Here is a 16,684-nt window from a genome sequence, read left to right as displayed (position 1 = left end):
TGAGGGGGCTTGAAACAAAGAGACTGCATGAGCAGCGGAAAAATGGTCAGTTATATCAGAGGCTGGAGGAGGCGATGTTTGATTTGCATGGGCCCAGGGGATTGGTTTGACCAGGTGTGTCATTCACACAGACCACAAAAAACCTGTCCTTTAATATGCAAATATGGGTCGCCATGATGTTCTGAACACATGGTGTTATCCGGAGGTGGCCATGACACTTGGCACAGGTGGTAGGACTCGCCATATTGCCCATGTCAGATGGACCTAGTTTTTAATCGCTGGCATTTGCATATCAAAGTTTGCCAGCCTGGCTCTTTAGCCGCCTTTTCTGTTAGAGAAGAAATGTTTCGGGCAGTTGTTTTTTATTGCAGGAAAATTTTCACCGAGAACCTTTACCACTACTATCAGCCTAAAAGTTATTTCTTAATAACTGCTGTATTATTCCCCCTTTAAAGAGAAGTAAACCTAACTGCTGTTAGGGGGTGTTGGATGACAATTCTTTCTGGCTACTTCCTGTTGAAAAGGGGTGTTGTGTGGGGGAACAGCAGTTGGGCCTTCTCCTGAGGTTGATTTAAGGGTTTTTGGAAGAATAGCGTGTCTGTGTTTGGCTTTGTTTGCAGCACTGTTTGGAGTTTGGTTACCTTTAGGCGAAAAAAGATAAATTTTACAAGAAAGTTTAAAATACAGGGTTAGAATATAAGCATTAAGATTACCACCATTAGTGGGGGTCCTATAGACCATAACTGACAGTAGAGTTTAACACCTGTTTGTTACACCAGTGGATTGCAATACCGTTTTGTCTTTACTAGATGTTGCTGTACATTACCAGAAACGTTAATATAAAAGTAACATTTTTCTTGAGGAAAAGCATATATTTCCCCCATGACTTGCCATTAGACAGTAATTTTAGGCTTAGGCTATTTTTATAACTTGCAATATGATCGGGAGAGATATGTTATTGGGTGGCTAAAAAAATTTTAGCATTAATTTGACAATTTATTGATTTTTTTATAGCTTCCACAGACTCTACAACATACTTAAACTTTCTGACTTGTTCTAAACATCTTTCCTTCAAATAACCAGTTTTTTTTTTTGTTTTTTTTTTAGGATAAGTATTTACCATACAAAGTCTTTCCTTATATAAAATCTTTCTTAAATAACAGTCTTTTCCTAGCTTAAAGTGCATTACATTATCAACCGTTAGTAAAAAAGTCCTATTAAACTTACTGATAGTAAAACTTTTATACTTACTTTTTATCCCTAACTATTACTTTTGCTATAACCAAAACAACCTTGAGTAAATCTTTCCTGCAATTATTAATCCTGTTATAAGGATGATAATCAGGCAAAATATTACAGCAATTAGAATTTTACAACCAGAATTCCACATTGTGGGTGACACAGTATATAGTTTTATTGCAATTAGTAGTGGGATGATAACAGTTCCCACAAGAGTGGCATAGTAAATAATTTCCATTTTAAATTATCTCTTTACTTGCCAAGATATAATCTCCTTTGTGGGTTTATAAAGTTACAAATGCAATCCCATGTATAATTAAAAGTTGCTTGCAAATATGAGTTAAAAAGAAGTTTTAATATTTGGTGGTGAACTTTGAGAGGAAAGGTTAGGTAGGAGTGGGATTAAGATGAGTAGCCCTTACTTAGTTACTTATTTTTTATGAGTTTTAGCTTAAGATTTTCTATTTCTTCACATTTATGTTTAGGACATTCCTCTGGGCTGTCAGGGGTTGCTCCCTTAGCTTTTTAGACTTTGACTTGAGTGTGATGTATCTAGAAGTTGATTTCTGTAACTTTTATTGCCGAAGGGGTTGAAATAACAGTGTAGGGCCCTTTCCAGCTTGGCTTATGGAAGGAGAGAGAGATGGGAGTTTTTGCTAATACTAAATGTCCTGGGTTGAATAAAGGTGGCTCTGTTTTCTGGGGTTGGGCTTCTGCTAGTTGTTTCAATTTTTGTTGGAAGTAATAGGTTACATGCTTAACCAATTTAGAGGTTTTCTGCCTGAAAACAATATCTGAACACGTTGATAAGTTTTATCCTTTCCCAAGTGAAAAGCTTGGTGAACGATTTTAAGGACTTTCCATTGGCTGGAGCCTGGCGAATGGAGTTTGCCATTATTTGACCATAGCAATTCTGAGGGCTGGAAAGTATGCCCTTGAGAAGTGGCCTCTTTTACTTCTGTAGGGAATACTGAAGTTTAATTTCTTTTGTGGAGCCTTCCTAGATTAGAAGCAGTTTGAAGCATGTTGATGCCTTGAGGCTTCCTTGCCTTTGACCTAGCTGCCTGATTAGCCAATTTATTTCCTTTGGCTACCTCACTTGTTTCTTTCTGATGTCCCCTGCAATGCATTCTTGCTATTTCTTGTGAAAGAAAAACTGAGGATAATAACCTATTGATTTTCTGGTGATATTTTATAGGAGAGTCATTAGTGGTAAGAGAATATCTTTCCTTTCAAATGGCAACATGAGCATGGAAAATTAGGAAAGCATACTTGGAGTTAGTATAAATGTTAGCTACCTTTCCTTTGCTTAATTCAAGTGCTCTTGTAAGAGCTATTAGCTTAGCGAATTGAGCGCTGTGCCTGGGAAGAGATGTTATTTAGAGTGACTACTGCTTATCCTCCTTTTGTATTTCTTGTTTTACTGGCTGTTAGCTAAGAGCTTTCCCTAGAGGACAGTAATTCTGCCACATTATGTGGGGTGTAAACAGTTAAATTATTTCCTAGGGTTAACTTGGAGGCTTTTTTTTTGACTAGTAGAGCTATTATGACAGTGGCTTGGAAGCATGTGTATATAATAGGTCCTTCTAACTGCAACCAAAGTTGAGAAAAATACTGGATTAGAGTTTTTCCTGAGACACTCCTTACAGTCTTGCTATGGGAAGAGGGGAGGCCTGGATTAGAGAGGAGAAAAGAGAGAGACTGGCTTTAGTGTTTAGAAGGAGGTTTACTTTCCCTTCTTTAATTTTCAGAATTACTCAGGGCTCTTGTGCTATAGTGGCAATTTGAGCTGCTGGAGCCAGGGCTTGAGCCCTGGGACCCATCAGTCCTACTGGACCATCTGTGAGACTGGTCCTGAACCCAGTGACCTCCACCTCTGGGGGCAGTTCTGTCTCCAGTGGTCTCCGCCACAGACTGGACGGGGTTGAGGTGGCTTTTTCTTGCTGCTTGGGCATTCCTTTTTAAAATTCCCTGACCTGCTACCCTGATAGCAACTAGCAGATGCACCTCGGGGATCCTGGACTTTGCAAGCCTGCAAAGCTGCTGCTAGAGCCTTTGTCCTTCTCCTGAGCTTTTTCTTTTTCCTTTGGGCCTCCTTCTGGTCCCTACTATAAAAGACCAAAGTAGTCACCATTAGGAGGCTTTCTAAGGTGCTATTTGGTCCTATAGCTTGCTTTTGTAGTTTCTTTTTAATATTGGGAGCTGCCTGTGTAATAAACTTTTTTAGAATGAGCTATCCCTTGATTGAATTAGGGGTAAGGGGTTGTATTCTATTAGTGCCTTTCTCAGCCTTTTCGTAAAGGCTACAGGATTCTTATCTGTCTTTTGGTCTATTATAGACAGTTTTTTTGGCCCTCATTTTCCACGGCCTTCTAAAATCATATTAAAAAGTGCTTTTTTTTTTCATGTATTTCCTGAGTTTTTGGGGTTTCAGTCAGAGTTGTTTACTGGAACTGCTTCCCTCCCAATTGGGAATGGTGTTTCTACTATTTTTTTGCTTTCCTTAATTTGCTTTCTTCCCTTTTGGTGTATTATAGGAAATATATTGCTCACCTCTGAAATTCTCTGTTGCTTGCAGAGCTGCTTGCTTTTTAGCTGCCATTAGGGTCTGGTTTAGGAGCAATATAACATCCTTCCATGTGAGGTGAAATACATGAGTTAAATTTTGGAAAACTTCTATATACCTATTAGGGTCTTTGGAAAATCAGCCTATGTTTTCCTTTATTTGCATAAGGTTCTGTAATGAGAAGGGAACTTAAAAGGGCCCCAAATAAGGGGGATTTTTAGATGGTTCCCCTGGAAGTTGCTTTTTTAATTTTGGGGAACTTTTTCCCTGGCCCTGCCTGATAAGATTGCTAAAAGAGCTGGGTTGATCTTACAGCGCTTGCAGAGGTTTGGTAAAAATGCCATGTCCTTGTGCAAAAGAAAATGAGTTGCTTTTCTCTTTAAAGTTCTCAGGTTAAGGAAGTTCTGGTGTTTTAGAGTGCACTTCAGAGGGGTGTAAGCTGAAGATAATTTATTACCCATTTAGAAAAAGAAGTGAGAATAAAAGCATTTTTTTAGTCTTCTTCCTTTCTGTATGACCCAGAGTGGAGGAGAAGACAGGGAGCATTCTCTGACTGTTCTCCCTTTCTGGTTTTTGGATCTCGGCACCATGTTAAACGTGCTGCCCATGGTTGAAGGCATGGTCCTGCAAGCCATGGAACTGGATGAACGAAGTGGTGGGACTAACCACGCTTACCCACGCAACCTTAGCTTGTCCACCTTGTGTGACTCCCCCTTTGACTTCCTAAATTTGTGATTTGCCTGGCTTTCTAAAAAATGGGCCTTGGAGAGACTGTGTTGCCTTTGGGCAAGGCTTCTTTAACAAAGGAAACATGCTAGATTGCCTGCTATTATGGCCCATGCTAAAGCACTGACCTTTAAAAAAAAATGGTTTTAGTTAACTTCCGAACTTAAAATCCCCTTACTAATTAAGTAACATTTTAATAGGAAACACTATAGGTGCCTTAGAAGAACGTAGAAACCAAATGGCCGTCTTTTTTGCTGACGGGAAAATATTGAGACTAACATTTGGCTACAGAAGATATCTTACTCCCAACTGCTGAAGGCAGAACTTTCCTGTTCACAGGAGTAGCAGTAGAAAAACTTAAAAAGGAAAAGTTGCGAAGCTGCAGTGTGCTGCAGAGAACTAGCAATGTGTCCTGTATTAGTGAGAAACAATTAAGTTACGTTTGTTGGAACCTTGAGAGAGAGGAAAGGACTGCATGACTTTGGTGATGTAAAGGGACTTTCAGATGGGCACAGGTCTGAGGGTTGTGTTTGGAGCTGTATTTCTGGCTAGATAATCAAAGCACTTTGAGCACTTGAACTCACACTGACACTCAACCCAAGGTAAAATCAGCCCGCCTCCTGTGATAGAGGGGCACTCTCTGATGGTGTAAGGTCTCTGGGGAGCACCCATTCCCAAGAATGGGGAACTTCCCAGATGCTCCAGGGTGCAGCTAAAGGAGGGGGTTAACATCTTGCCAGTAGAGATCATGAGGACCTTGGTCCCCTAGAGCACTCAGGATACAGGCCAAGGGCAAGGAGATCCAGTTCCTAGTGGAGGCAGATATCTGACACAGCCTTGGGACAGCATCACAGAATGTGGTTGAGAAGTTGATACAAAGGCCTCTATGTATCTTCAAGATAGAAGGTAGTTCAAACCAGTGGCCTTTGTCCAGGGTACCTTTTCCAGGAGGATGGAAATTCCAAGGGAATTCAGGCTTATGAAGGTCTTAGCACAGAGCTTCCCATCTCCTCCTTATCACCATATTGGTCTGTAGAGGGTAGGCAGGACCCTGTTCAGAGGGCCTTTGACAGAGGGTACTGGTGCTTACATTCTAACTACTATAGCAGAGCTCCACTAATTACATGTGACAAAGTCGAAGATCAAAACACCAAATTCATGTAAAAGAAATACATTGTCTTTGGGAGCTAGGAAGCCCACAGGTGGATCTGGCTTCAGGCATGACCATTTTCAAGAGGACACACATCAGGGCTGGTTGTTTCCCAGCTCTCCTTTGTTCTGTGTGTTGACTTTAACCTCTGTGTACTCTTAGGCTTTCTCCACTCCGTGGGAAAATGGCTTCCATCAGCTTCAAGCCTATTTCTTCTTTTCAAAGTCCCTTTTAGAATGTCACTCAGAGCCACAGATTGTTCCTGCTGGGTGATGTGCCTATCATGAACCAGTCCCTGGGGCCAGGGATGAAGCTGGGTTTTGTTTGTTTGTTTAGAGAAGTCCTTATGTTTCTCAGCTGTACTTCATTTGGGGCTTCTGTGATCCTCCTGCCTCAGCCTCCCAAGTAGCTGGGACTACCAGGAGTGCCACTGTACCCAGCTGAAGCTGGTTTTTTGACAAGGCCCAGGTGATATGCCTACTCTTGAGGCTGGGGCAGTACAGTGAGGACTCCCCAACCCCATCCCAACCACATGGAATGATGGATTAATATGGGACAAATGACACATGTGATTGCACTCTCCCATCAGAAAGATAAAAAAAAAATCCCTCTTCCTTTCCACCCCTCAAGTTCCTAATTGGCTTTCTTGCATTTACTCTCAGACAACTTTAAGAGGAGAAATTGGAAATCCTTGCCAGCTAACCTTGTCTCTCTCTCTTTTTACTTTGTAATTCATTGTAATCAGGTTCTCACTTGCATTACTCTTCTGCCACATCTAAAGGCCTGTATTGAGTCCCATTCCTAGGATAGTGATTAAGAATTCATTGTAGAGCCAGCTAGCTGGGTGACTTTGGGCAAGTTGCCTAACTTCCCAGGATTTTAGCTGCCTTCTCTGTAAGTGGGAGGTTGATAGTTCCTACCACCTGGAGTTGTTGTAGGGAGCAAATGAAATTACACATCTAAAGCACCCAGAGCAGTGCCTGCCATAGGGAATGCTTACAAGTACCAGATGTTATTAAGGAGTCACTGCATTTGACAACCTTGCCCCTCTTTGCTTCTGAAAGCCTTCTCTTCTCTATCATTTCCCATCACCACTTTCCCGCTTCTCCTTCCCTACCTTGCACTATGTCTCTTTAGTGAGCTCCTCTCTTGTCCCGGCACATGTGTGCCCAGGTTGTCCTGTTCCTTTTGTTCCTCTTATATTTTGCCACAGGTTTCCCCCATGTGATTTCATTCACCCTGTTTATCACTGAAAGTTCTGAAATAGTACATCTCCAGCCCAGGCCTCTGTCCCAAGCCCCAGACCAGGCTCTTTGACACCTGCTAGAGTATTCAGTGTTAGAAGTACCTCAAACATGCCCCAAACTGAGGTTGTGATCTTGCCTCCCATCTTAAGTTGGCTCCTGTTTCTATAAATTTGATATCATTTAATAGCAGTGTTTACTCTCACTCATGTTCTTGCCCCTTTTCTCTATTACCATGGCTGCTGCTTTTGAACCAATCTTTGTCATATTTACTTGGATAACCTACTTGGCCTTCCAGCATCTGTCTCCCCACTACAGCCCATCTTCCACACTCTCCCAGTTATTTTTACACAAAATGAAGCTCTAATTGGCCACCACCACTGACAGCTGAACTACCCGACTCCCTCTTCCAGTCAACTTAGCTTACAAACCAAGCCACCCTCATTGCCAACACATCCCTCACCCAACCCTGACCCCTGCCACACTGAACTTCTGAGCATGACATACCATGCCTGGCTAACTTTTTGTATGTTTTGTACAGATGAGGTTGCACCATGTTGCCCAGGCTGGTCTTGAACTCCTGGTCTCAAGCGATTCTCCTGCCTTGGCCTCCCAAAGTGCTGGGACTGCAGGCGTGAACCACTGCACCCGGTCCTTTGTTTTTTCTTGATACTAGATTTGTAGCTTAGCAATCGCCCAAATACCCATTGTGATTAGCTATTTACAAGTATTTCTCCTAATACAGTGTTTATAATACACTAGACATTCTTATTTCTTGAGTCACTGAATGACTTATTTCTTGAGTCACTGAATAGATTAATGACTGAACGAGTTAATAAAATGGAAATACAGTAAACACATACAATATAGAATAAGGTACATTTTTATGATCTTGACATTCTTCAAACTTCCCAAACAATTAAATGAATACTTTGTTCCTTATCAAAACATGTACAAGAAAGAAGTAACCACTACTGCTTTGTCTCTCTTTGTGTTTATAGTAATTTCAATACTTAAAAATTCAAACCATTGCTTTGACTGCTGTAATGCCTTGTTGAGGAAAGTTGATGTGTAGAGACAGAAGACACCATGACCTCTCTGGCTTACAGACTGTGGGGAAGTTTTTCTAAATTCTCTTCTCTCACATTGGTAGCATATGCAGCATTGCAACATGGCCCTTCAAATCTAAAATATTCAGCTGTGTGCAGTAACAGGTACCCTTCCGTGTCATTGAAAGAGGGAGGAAAGTTTTATCATGACAGAAATGCTCATACTCTGAGGATATAATAGAGAGTGAATACTTGAGGGTAGAATTAATCAAACAACTCTTCTTGATGCTGGATATTTTAGCCTAAAGGAAAAAATAATACATGAGTTTAGCTTTTAATGTTTCAACAGTTTCACTGATTGTCCAGAAGTCATTGTGTGCCCACTTTCCTCATGTGTTCATCTATTGCCAGTGTTACTTTCTGTGCCAAGATATGAAAAACTTGGTATTGACTTGGTCATGCTCTTGCCAACGTCCCATAGCACTGAAAATAAGGCGATTATCCAGAGATGGGGGCCCACCTTCCAAAGACAGTGGAGGTTTCCCAAGGCACTTCCAATCACAAAAAACAGTGAATTCACAAACATCCACATGTTTTCCCAGCTCTCATCTCAGTCATCATTTTAGCTCCTCCCCGGATTCTTTCATATTCATGTTACTTAAAAAAAAACCCTCTAAGCCAGGTGCAGTGGCTCACGCCTGTAAACCCAGCACTTTGGGAGGCCTAGGTGGGTGGATCACCTGAGGTCAGGAGTTCAAGACCAGCCTGGGCAACATGGTAAAACCCTGTCTCTACTAAAAATACAAAAATTAGCTGGGTATGGTGGTGTGTGCCTGTAACCCTAGCTACTCAGGAGGCTGAGGCAGGAGAATCACTTGAGCCCAGGAGGCAGAGGTTGCAGTGAGCCGAGATTATGCCATTGCACTCCAGCCTGGGCGACAGAGTGAGACTCTGTCTCAATAACAACAACAAAAAAAGCCCTCTAAAGTCATTTATACTATACCTATGCATTGTGAATCTACAGTGTCACTGGAAAATTACCCTCCTTCATGAAGCCAGCTATCTTTCTCCTCAGCCTCCCAACTTGTAAATTCTAAGTGGATGCTGTCAGTAGCATGTGCTTTCAGCCATGAGGCTGAAGGTTAGCTCTTGAGTGTATTTTTCATAGCATGCAATAGTCATATTATAGAACTAGAAACTTATGAGATTTAACAAAGATGATTAGTGTAATAGACTTAACACTCACCAGCATAATAGACTTAAAACTCACCTGCTACATGAAATCATCTGTGTCCATACCATTCCCCACCTTCCTTTCCTCTGAATTATCAATACCATACCTTTTAGCACTTGGTAAAACACCATTGTGGGTTCACTATTGTTACATTTTAGTCTTTTCAGAAAATGTTTATATTCTTTTGGTGGGACCACTATTGAGATTTTTATGTAAGTTGTGTATTTATTCTGTTAAGAAAAAAACACAAGGGGCCCAGCCTGGTGGCTCATGCTTGTAATCCCAGCACTTTGGGAGGCCAAGGCGGGTGGATGGCTTGAGCCCAGGAATTCAAGGCAACGTTGTGAGACCCCATCTCTATTTTTTAAAAAACAGGCTGGGCGCGGTAGCTCATGCCTGTAATCCTAGCACTTTGGGAGGCCAAGCTGGGCGAATCACTTGAGGTCAGGAGTTTGATACCAGCCTGGCCAACATGGTGAAACCCCATCTCTACTAAAATACAAAAATTAGCTGGCCATGGTGGCATATGCCTGTAATCCCAGCTACCCAGGAGGCTGAGACAGGAGACTTGCTTCAGCCTGGGAGGCAGAAGTAGCAGTGAGCTGTTTGTGTCACTGCCCTCCAGCGTGGGTGACAGAGCAAGACTCCATGTCAAAAAAAAAACACACACTCGAGAAAAATTATATCATACAGATAAGAACCACCTAGCCACCTTTTTTCATATAAAAAAATCACCCGTAATCTCACCATCCAGAGATAACCTCTGTGGTTAACATTAGGGGTATAGTACTCTAGACTAAGATATATATATGTGTGTGTGTGTGTGTGTGTGTGTGTGTGTGTGTGTGTATTTTTCAAATTAAAAATATTCCTATACATACTGTATTGCACTTGCTTTTTGCTTTTTCACTTAATTATATTGAAAAACTTCACCTATGTTATCTTTCTTCAGCCTTATGTTAAATGATCACATACAAATTTTAATGTGTGCATATACAATAATGTACATAACCAATTCCTGATGATTTATATTATACATATATATATATAATTTTTTTTTTTTGAGACGGAGTCTTGCTCTGTCACCCAGGCTAGAGTGCAGTGGCACGATCTTGGCTCACTGCAAGCTCTGCCTCCCAGGTTCATGCCATTCTCCTGCCTCAGCCTCCCAAGTAGCTGGGACTACAGGCGCCTGCCACTGCGCCTGACTAATTGTTTATATTTTTAGTAGAGATGGGGTTTCACCGTGTTAGCCAGGATGGTCTCGATCTCCTGACCTCATGATCCACAGCCTCAGCCTCCCAAAGTGCTGGGATTACAGGCGTGAGCCACCGCACCCAGCCGATTTATATAATTTTTAATTGTATCTCATGGGTTATTATATTTTCTTGCTTGAGGAGACGACTATAATTGAATATATTTGTAGCAATAGTTTTAAACAAATTTTATGATATTAATTTCTGAAATCATATTAAGATTGAATATATTGAAATTCAAATATTTTTCTCACTTTAGGAGAGCACAAGCTTCATTTTATCCCTGCCCTGATTGGCCCCTTCCTAGAAGTGACCTTGATACCCCAGCCAGATCTTCGGAATGTCATGATTCCAATTTTTCATGATATGATGGACTGGGAGCAGAGGCGGAGTGGCAACTTTAAACAGGTAGGCAGAAGTGCTCCTCAGAAGAGTTGGAAGAGTTTCAGCTCTCCTGAAGCATCTGTGAACTTCCAGATTCAACTCCAAGTTGGGAAATGAACACTGGGTCAGCAGACCTAGATTCCAGCCTGGCCTATCCACTCCCAAGCCACACAGCCGTGGATGCTTCTCAGATCCTGTGTTGTCCTGAGCCTTCAGTGAAGCCCTGAAAACCATTTGATTCCTTTTCAGCTGAAAAATTTTGTGATTTCCCAGATCTGTATTTAAGAACTTGCAGAGACTTTATTTGCACCCAGTTGGACACAGAGCAGAAGAATCAGAGAGTTAATGATTGAACTCATTGAGCTCTCAGTGGTCTGCACATTGTATTTGGCGAATGGCTTAGCTTTGAGCATTTGATTCACAGTATGTTTTATTGCTCTTTGCTTGAAGCATTGAGAATTAATTTAAAGGAGAAAGCTGTGGAAATTCTTACAAAGGAAATTCCAAGGGAATGAGCTTACCATTTCTCATTGACATAGGTTCTAATAGTTATACTCCAGTTTTGGGAAAACAGGCACTCTTATTACAAAACCAGATCTCTTAAGGAATCCACTGCTTTTGCTCCTCCAGGTCCTTCAATTTGGAGATAGTAGGCCTACTCTCTGTTCACACAGTCACGGCACAAACCTGTGTGCCCACAGGGTTTGGCACTTCATCATGCTTCTCCAGAAGAAGCCTCCCTCAAATCTCAGGAATGGTTGTCAACCAGTCAAGCAATCTGACTGCAGACATGGAACCCTCCTATTGCCAAAAGCATGGGTGTTTCACCTGTATCGGTATACACATTTATTTTCAAGAAAGCTAATAGATGAATGAAAGACTATTTAAAAATTGTACTTAGGAAAGAAAAACCCACTTTCCTTCCCCCTTGTCTTTACCTCTTGATTGAAATTTGGTTTAAAGGAATAATAATTGTGCTTAGTCTTTTGACAAAGTCAAATATTCCTCCCAGTCGCTAATTGTTTTAACTCTCTCTGGCCATAGAGAAGTTTTTCAGTTTCTGTCTCTTCTGCCTCAGATAGATATAGATGAAGGGATATTTCTCCGTTCCTGATATTCAAGTTCCAAAGGATTTACATCCTGGAAAATATAAATGTTTTGACTACAGTTTTCGGGAAATATGTCCTTTCTCTCTCTTGCTACTTATTGCTGACTTAGACTATTGCTATGGATCTACCATCTGTACGTGGGTAAGGCAAGTTCTCAACTTCAGCAAAGATTTAGTGCAACCTCAAACTGTTTTGAGAAAGAAAATAGATGTAAAACACATCAAAGATTTAAATTAATGTATGTGGATATGTTAGTTTCCTGATGTCCTTATATATAGTGATGTTTAAAAAAAAGAAAAAAGAAACAGGACTTGCCAGTTTTTATAGCTCCTAAAAAAGAATTCAAACATTTAAACTGGGCTGCAAGCATTTGTGTTTGAATCAACAAATAGATAGATGTCTTTGGCAGCAGTAAACGCTACCCAGCCGGGAGTGTGAAGTCATGTAACTCTATCTAGAGTAGTCCCTTAGAATTCCAAAGGGATGCCTGCTATTAACCGTAGCTGATAATGTCACTTTCACAAAATTTACCATGGCTTTTTCCTTGGCATAAAGAAATACGTTTTAACTTGCCTAGAAATCCTACTTGTGAAGGGGAGGAAAGAGAATAATAGTTGGGTATGTTTCAGGTGGAAGCCAAGCTAATTGACAAACTGGATAGCCTGATGTCAGAAGGCAAAGGTGACGAAACATACCGCGAGCTCTTCAACAGTATGTGAGTAATATGTTTATCTCAAGTTGATTCTATTCTGGGGATTTGGTGTCAGTACTGAGCCTCTCTGCACCACGGTAGCTGAGAGCTGCAAAGACAGCTTAGGTCTCACAGGAGTGCTTTGTCTTTGTGGAGTGTGAAATAAAGGATAATTGCCTAACTCTGGCGAATGGATCTTATAATGTTGATGATTAGGCATGTCTTCCTATTTTAATCTCTGATTAGGACAGGTTGCATATGTTACATAACAAATCTCACTCTTTTCATGCCTGATAATTTTAAAACCATTCCTGCAAGATAATGATTTTAAGTCGGGTTATAAGTGGGAGAGGAGAAAAGGGGTATGATTGTAATGTTTGTGTGCACTGCTTTCCAAAGCAAGATACTGATGCTGATTTGCTGTTGGAAAATTAACCTAGTTTGCATCTGTTCTTCAACACCTGATTTAATTAATTAATACTGATTGTTCGCTCAGCATTAATTGCTTCCTAAATGCTTTTTATTAGAATATCTCAGAAGCAAATCACTTTTAGTAAATTCTGTGTTTTGGATTTGTATGGAAGATAGAGAAATAATGGAATGCTGTAAAGAGACTTTAAGGTTGCCCTACCCATAGAATCTGATCATAGCCACAGGATGAATTGCTTGTACCAAGTATTCATGCGTTGTGTTTAAATAGCCAGAAGATACAGTGAGAATGTTTTAGTGATTTGGGATTTCACTTCTGGCACTTGTTTTCTCTACAGCTTCCTATGGATCTTAGTCATTTTCAAATCTAACATATGTGCAAAGTATTTCTTTTTGAAAGAAGAATTTGCTTATTGTGCTTGAAAAATGTTTGCAGTTCTTTCAGAAGTGCAAAATAATGCAGTAACACATTTTTTTCTATGACAAAATATATTTGTGTTTGTATTTATGCCCGAGTGTCACCTAAAACTAAATATCAGTGCTTTAGTATTGATGGCCAGGTCCAAAACTTTATGATCGTGAATTTACAACAGTAGAAACATTAATATATAGGCTTGAAGAATATTATTAGTGACTAATAGATTAAATAGATTTCAGCATACCTGATTAAAAATTATCTTGAAGCTTTTAAGAAAATTACATTAAAAGGAAACGCCAAGAAGGGTATAGACATTTCCTGTGGTAATGGTGGGTGATAAAATATATTCTTTGTACTGGATTCTGAACAGTATCATTTTTTTCTGATATGGTAATTAAACCAGAAGTTTTCATAATTATTCACCAAGACCTCATTCATTCTAGTGTACACAGCTTCAGTCTTTTATGGCAGCTTGGAGTTTAGCAAGAATTCTGATTAAAATCTCATGCAGTATAATAAATTGCTTTTGAAAACTGCTCTCATTTCAGTTACTAGTCCTTGGTTTGAACAAAGAACCAAAATGAGAAAGCACTCAGTGAAATGAATCTCTTGAGATTTGTGATTAATTATTTATAACAAATTCACAAGATTAATAAATACATAGTTCTTTAGTGCCTCTTATCTACTTTAATAAAGGCTTGATAGTATGCAATTTCAATTGCTCGTGTATAAATATGACTTTGAAATAGAAGATGTACCTCGACATTAGAATCAAACTAATAATTAAAATATTAAGCCTCTATAATTAGGACTATTTTAAGGTACCTGATTCATTCAATAGAGATTTTTATACTTTTGTTGATTTTTAAGATATTACTAGAAATGCTACTATAAATAATTTCCTTTCATGCTTTTACGATCAGCATATTGGGAATAAATCAAATCGAAAGTGATACTTAAGTGTCATTACTACCTGAGCACAAGAAAGAAGGTGCAAATATTACTTTATTTCAGGAAACAATAAATTGCTTTTTTGGCAACGGAAATCACAATGAATTAGTATAATCACAATGAGTCACTGCACACATTATGAATTAGGAACACATGCCGTTATATGGTACAAATTCTCATTTGTTATGTGTAATTCATGTCTAAAACCTCTTAAAATTTGTTCTGAAGCTGAAAAGCTATTAGTTCACTGCTTTCTAAATTGTAGTGCTTGCCAAAATGGCCCCCTTGGAGTAAGACTTTAAATTTGTCTAGTACCTTCCTTCCTAAGAACTCAACTCGTCTTTCCCTAAGCCCAAACATTATCTTCATTAATGCATGCTATATCTTTTTGAAACTTATTTCGTAAAGATGTGTTCATTTTGATAACACTGAAATTCTAGATTATAGACACCAACATGCAATATCCAGAATAGAGTATCACAACTAAATTCTGCTTCCCCTGGCTCCACTTGATTCGCTCATTCCGCTTTATCTATTGGGCACTCCCCAGGGCTGGGGATCCAGCAGTGACTGTGCTGTAGGAGCACACACACAGTAGGTCTACCTACAGTCTTGGGGGCTCTAAAGGGGCTTTCCAGAAGAAGTAACAGTCATCTCAGGTATTTCTTAGTCTTTCACTCTGCCTTCTTCTATGTAGTTCTAAATAATTCAATAAGACTCCACATTATTTCAAAGATTTTTAGTGATTTAATTACCATTTGGAGACAGAGAATTCACTATGTGACACCATACCTTACATCTCTAACTCTTCTCTTTAGATTAAAAAGAGCCTGTACAGACACAGGTGTTATATATTAGAGTGATGACTTCTACATAACCCCATTATGATACCGAGAGAGGGATATTGAGGGTCACATCCCTGACACACACACAGATTTCTTTCATAGAGTGAAAACCTGGTGAGCAGAGTTATCCCTGCAGGGCCATGGCTTATCTTGCTTCCCAGCGTTAGGAATTTCTATTGCATAGAACAGAGCAGCCTTATCAATTAGCAACGAGAAACCCCCTTTCACTGTTATTAGGGCTCCCTGCATGCTCAATGTGGGCACATGGGCATTATTATAGAGTAAATGAAAATACCCACTCTCACCCAGTTTACCTAGAAAGACTCTTCTCTTCTTGATGGTAGCCTCTCTTTCTCAGTTTGTATCAGGTAAACAGGGAAATGGCAAGATTCCCAAGAGAGGGAACAAGGCTGGCTGAGCACACAGATGATCTGGGTTTTAGACTCAGTCCTAACATTTGGTCTTGAGTTAGTCAAGGAAACAGGCTGTGCATAACTTTGCCTCTTCTTACAAGAGGATTATGTAGCTCTTACTGCATCAGAAGTCTGTGCAAATTAATGAAACTTATGCCCATAAAAGAAGTCTCCATGTATTTTTAGAATTATTACCTAACTTGGGTTCTTTGTTTTTCAGCCTCTAAAGTATGAGGTGTAGGCTGTCACGGGGAAATTTCTACATCATTCCGCATTGATTTTTGGCAGGCAGATTTTCATTTGAGGTCAATACAATTTGCAATTTAAGCCTGAAAGAGGTGCTGTTCAGAGATTTTTAAAAGAAAACACATTTTAAACAAACTAGGGGACCTTCACCTGCAGGACTGGTCAGGGCAGATTCCATCCCTTCCATATGCAGTCTCCACCTTTAACCTAAGAAACTGTTTAGAATAAACCAGAAAAACAGGATGAGGGATGCATAGGAAACAGAGGAGGAGACAAGACAGAAGGCTGGGCACTAGAATGCCAGTAACAAGAGAAAGAGGTGGGGGATGACGGAGAGAAAACTTGGGAGAGAACATAGCCACAGACAAGAGAAAGCTTTGACAAAACAGCTTTCTTCTTGAATGTTTATTTTTGAACTAAGTACATATATGATATGCTTAGATTGTACTTGTAAGAAATGTTTTCTCTCTTATTCCTGAAACTAAGATGAAAGACAAATAAGATTTTAGACAGAAATGGAAATCATTAAATTTCAAGGGGTAGGGAAGTATCCACATATTGCCATGCTTATGTTCTTACTTTTATCTTTTGGGGAAAGTTCAATCATAAAGCCTTTGCCAAGTACACTGTTAATTTGCTGAGAGGTGGGAGTGAAAGTAACACAGATTCTAATTATCATGATTGTTATTTTGTGTTTGCATAGTACCTCTGCTCCAAGGTGCTTAGGATTAGGG

The 16,684-nt window shown here is 39.9% G+C and overlaps 1 protein-coding gene across 5 annotated transcripts in view; it reads left to right on the top strand.

Moving 5' to 3' along the window:
- Positions 1 to 16,684, top strand: part of DOCK4 (dedicator of cytokinesis 4) — a 485,830-nt gene that overhangs the window by 405,699 nt on the left and 63,447 nt on the right. For all 5 annotated transcript variants that reach the window (XM_054494462.2, XM_063667735.1, XM_063667733.1 and 2 more), the window contains exons 31-32: positions 10,724 to 10,872; positions 12,587 to 12,672. In XM_054494462.2, coding sequence (XP_054350437.1) covers positions 10,724 to 10,872; positions 12,587 to 12,672 — 235 coding nt within the window. The remainder of the gene's footprint in view (positions 1 to 10,723; positions 10,873 to 12,586; positions 12,673 to 16,684) is intronic.

Source organism: Pongo pygmaeus, chromosome 6 (assembly GCF_028885625.2).
Source record: "Pongo pygmaeus isolate AG05252 chromosome 6, NHGRI_mPonPyg2-v2.0_pri, whole genome shotgun sequence".
In the NCBI taxonomy this organism is placed as follows: Eukaryota; Metazoa; Chordata; class Mammalia; order Primates; family Hominidae; genus Pongo; species Pongo pygmaeus.
The sequence above is the reverse complement of the archived record's forward strand: the minus strand, read 5'-3'. Positions and strand labels throughout refer to the sequence as shown.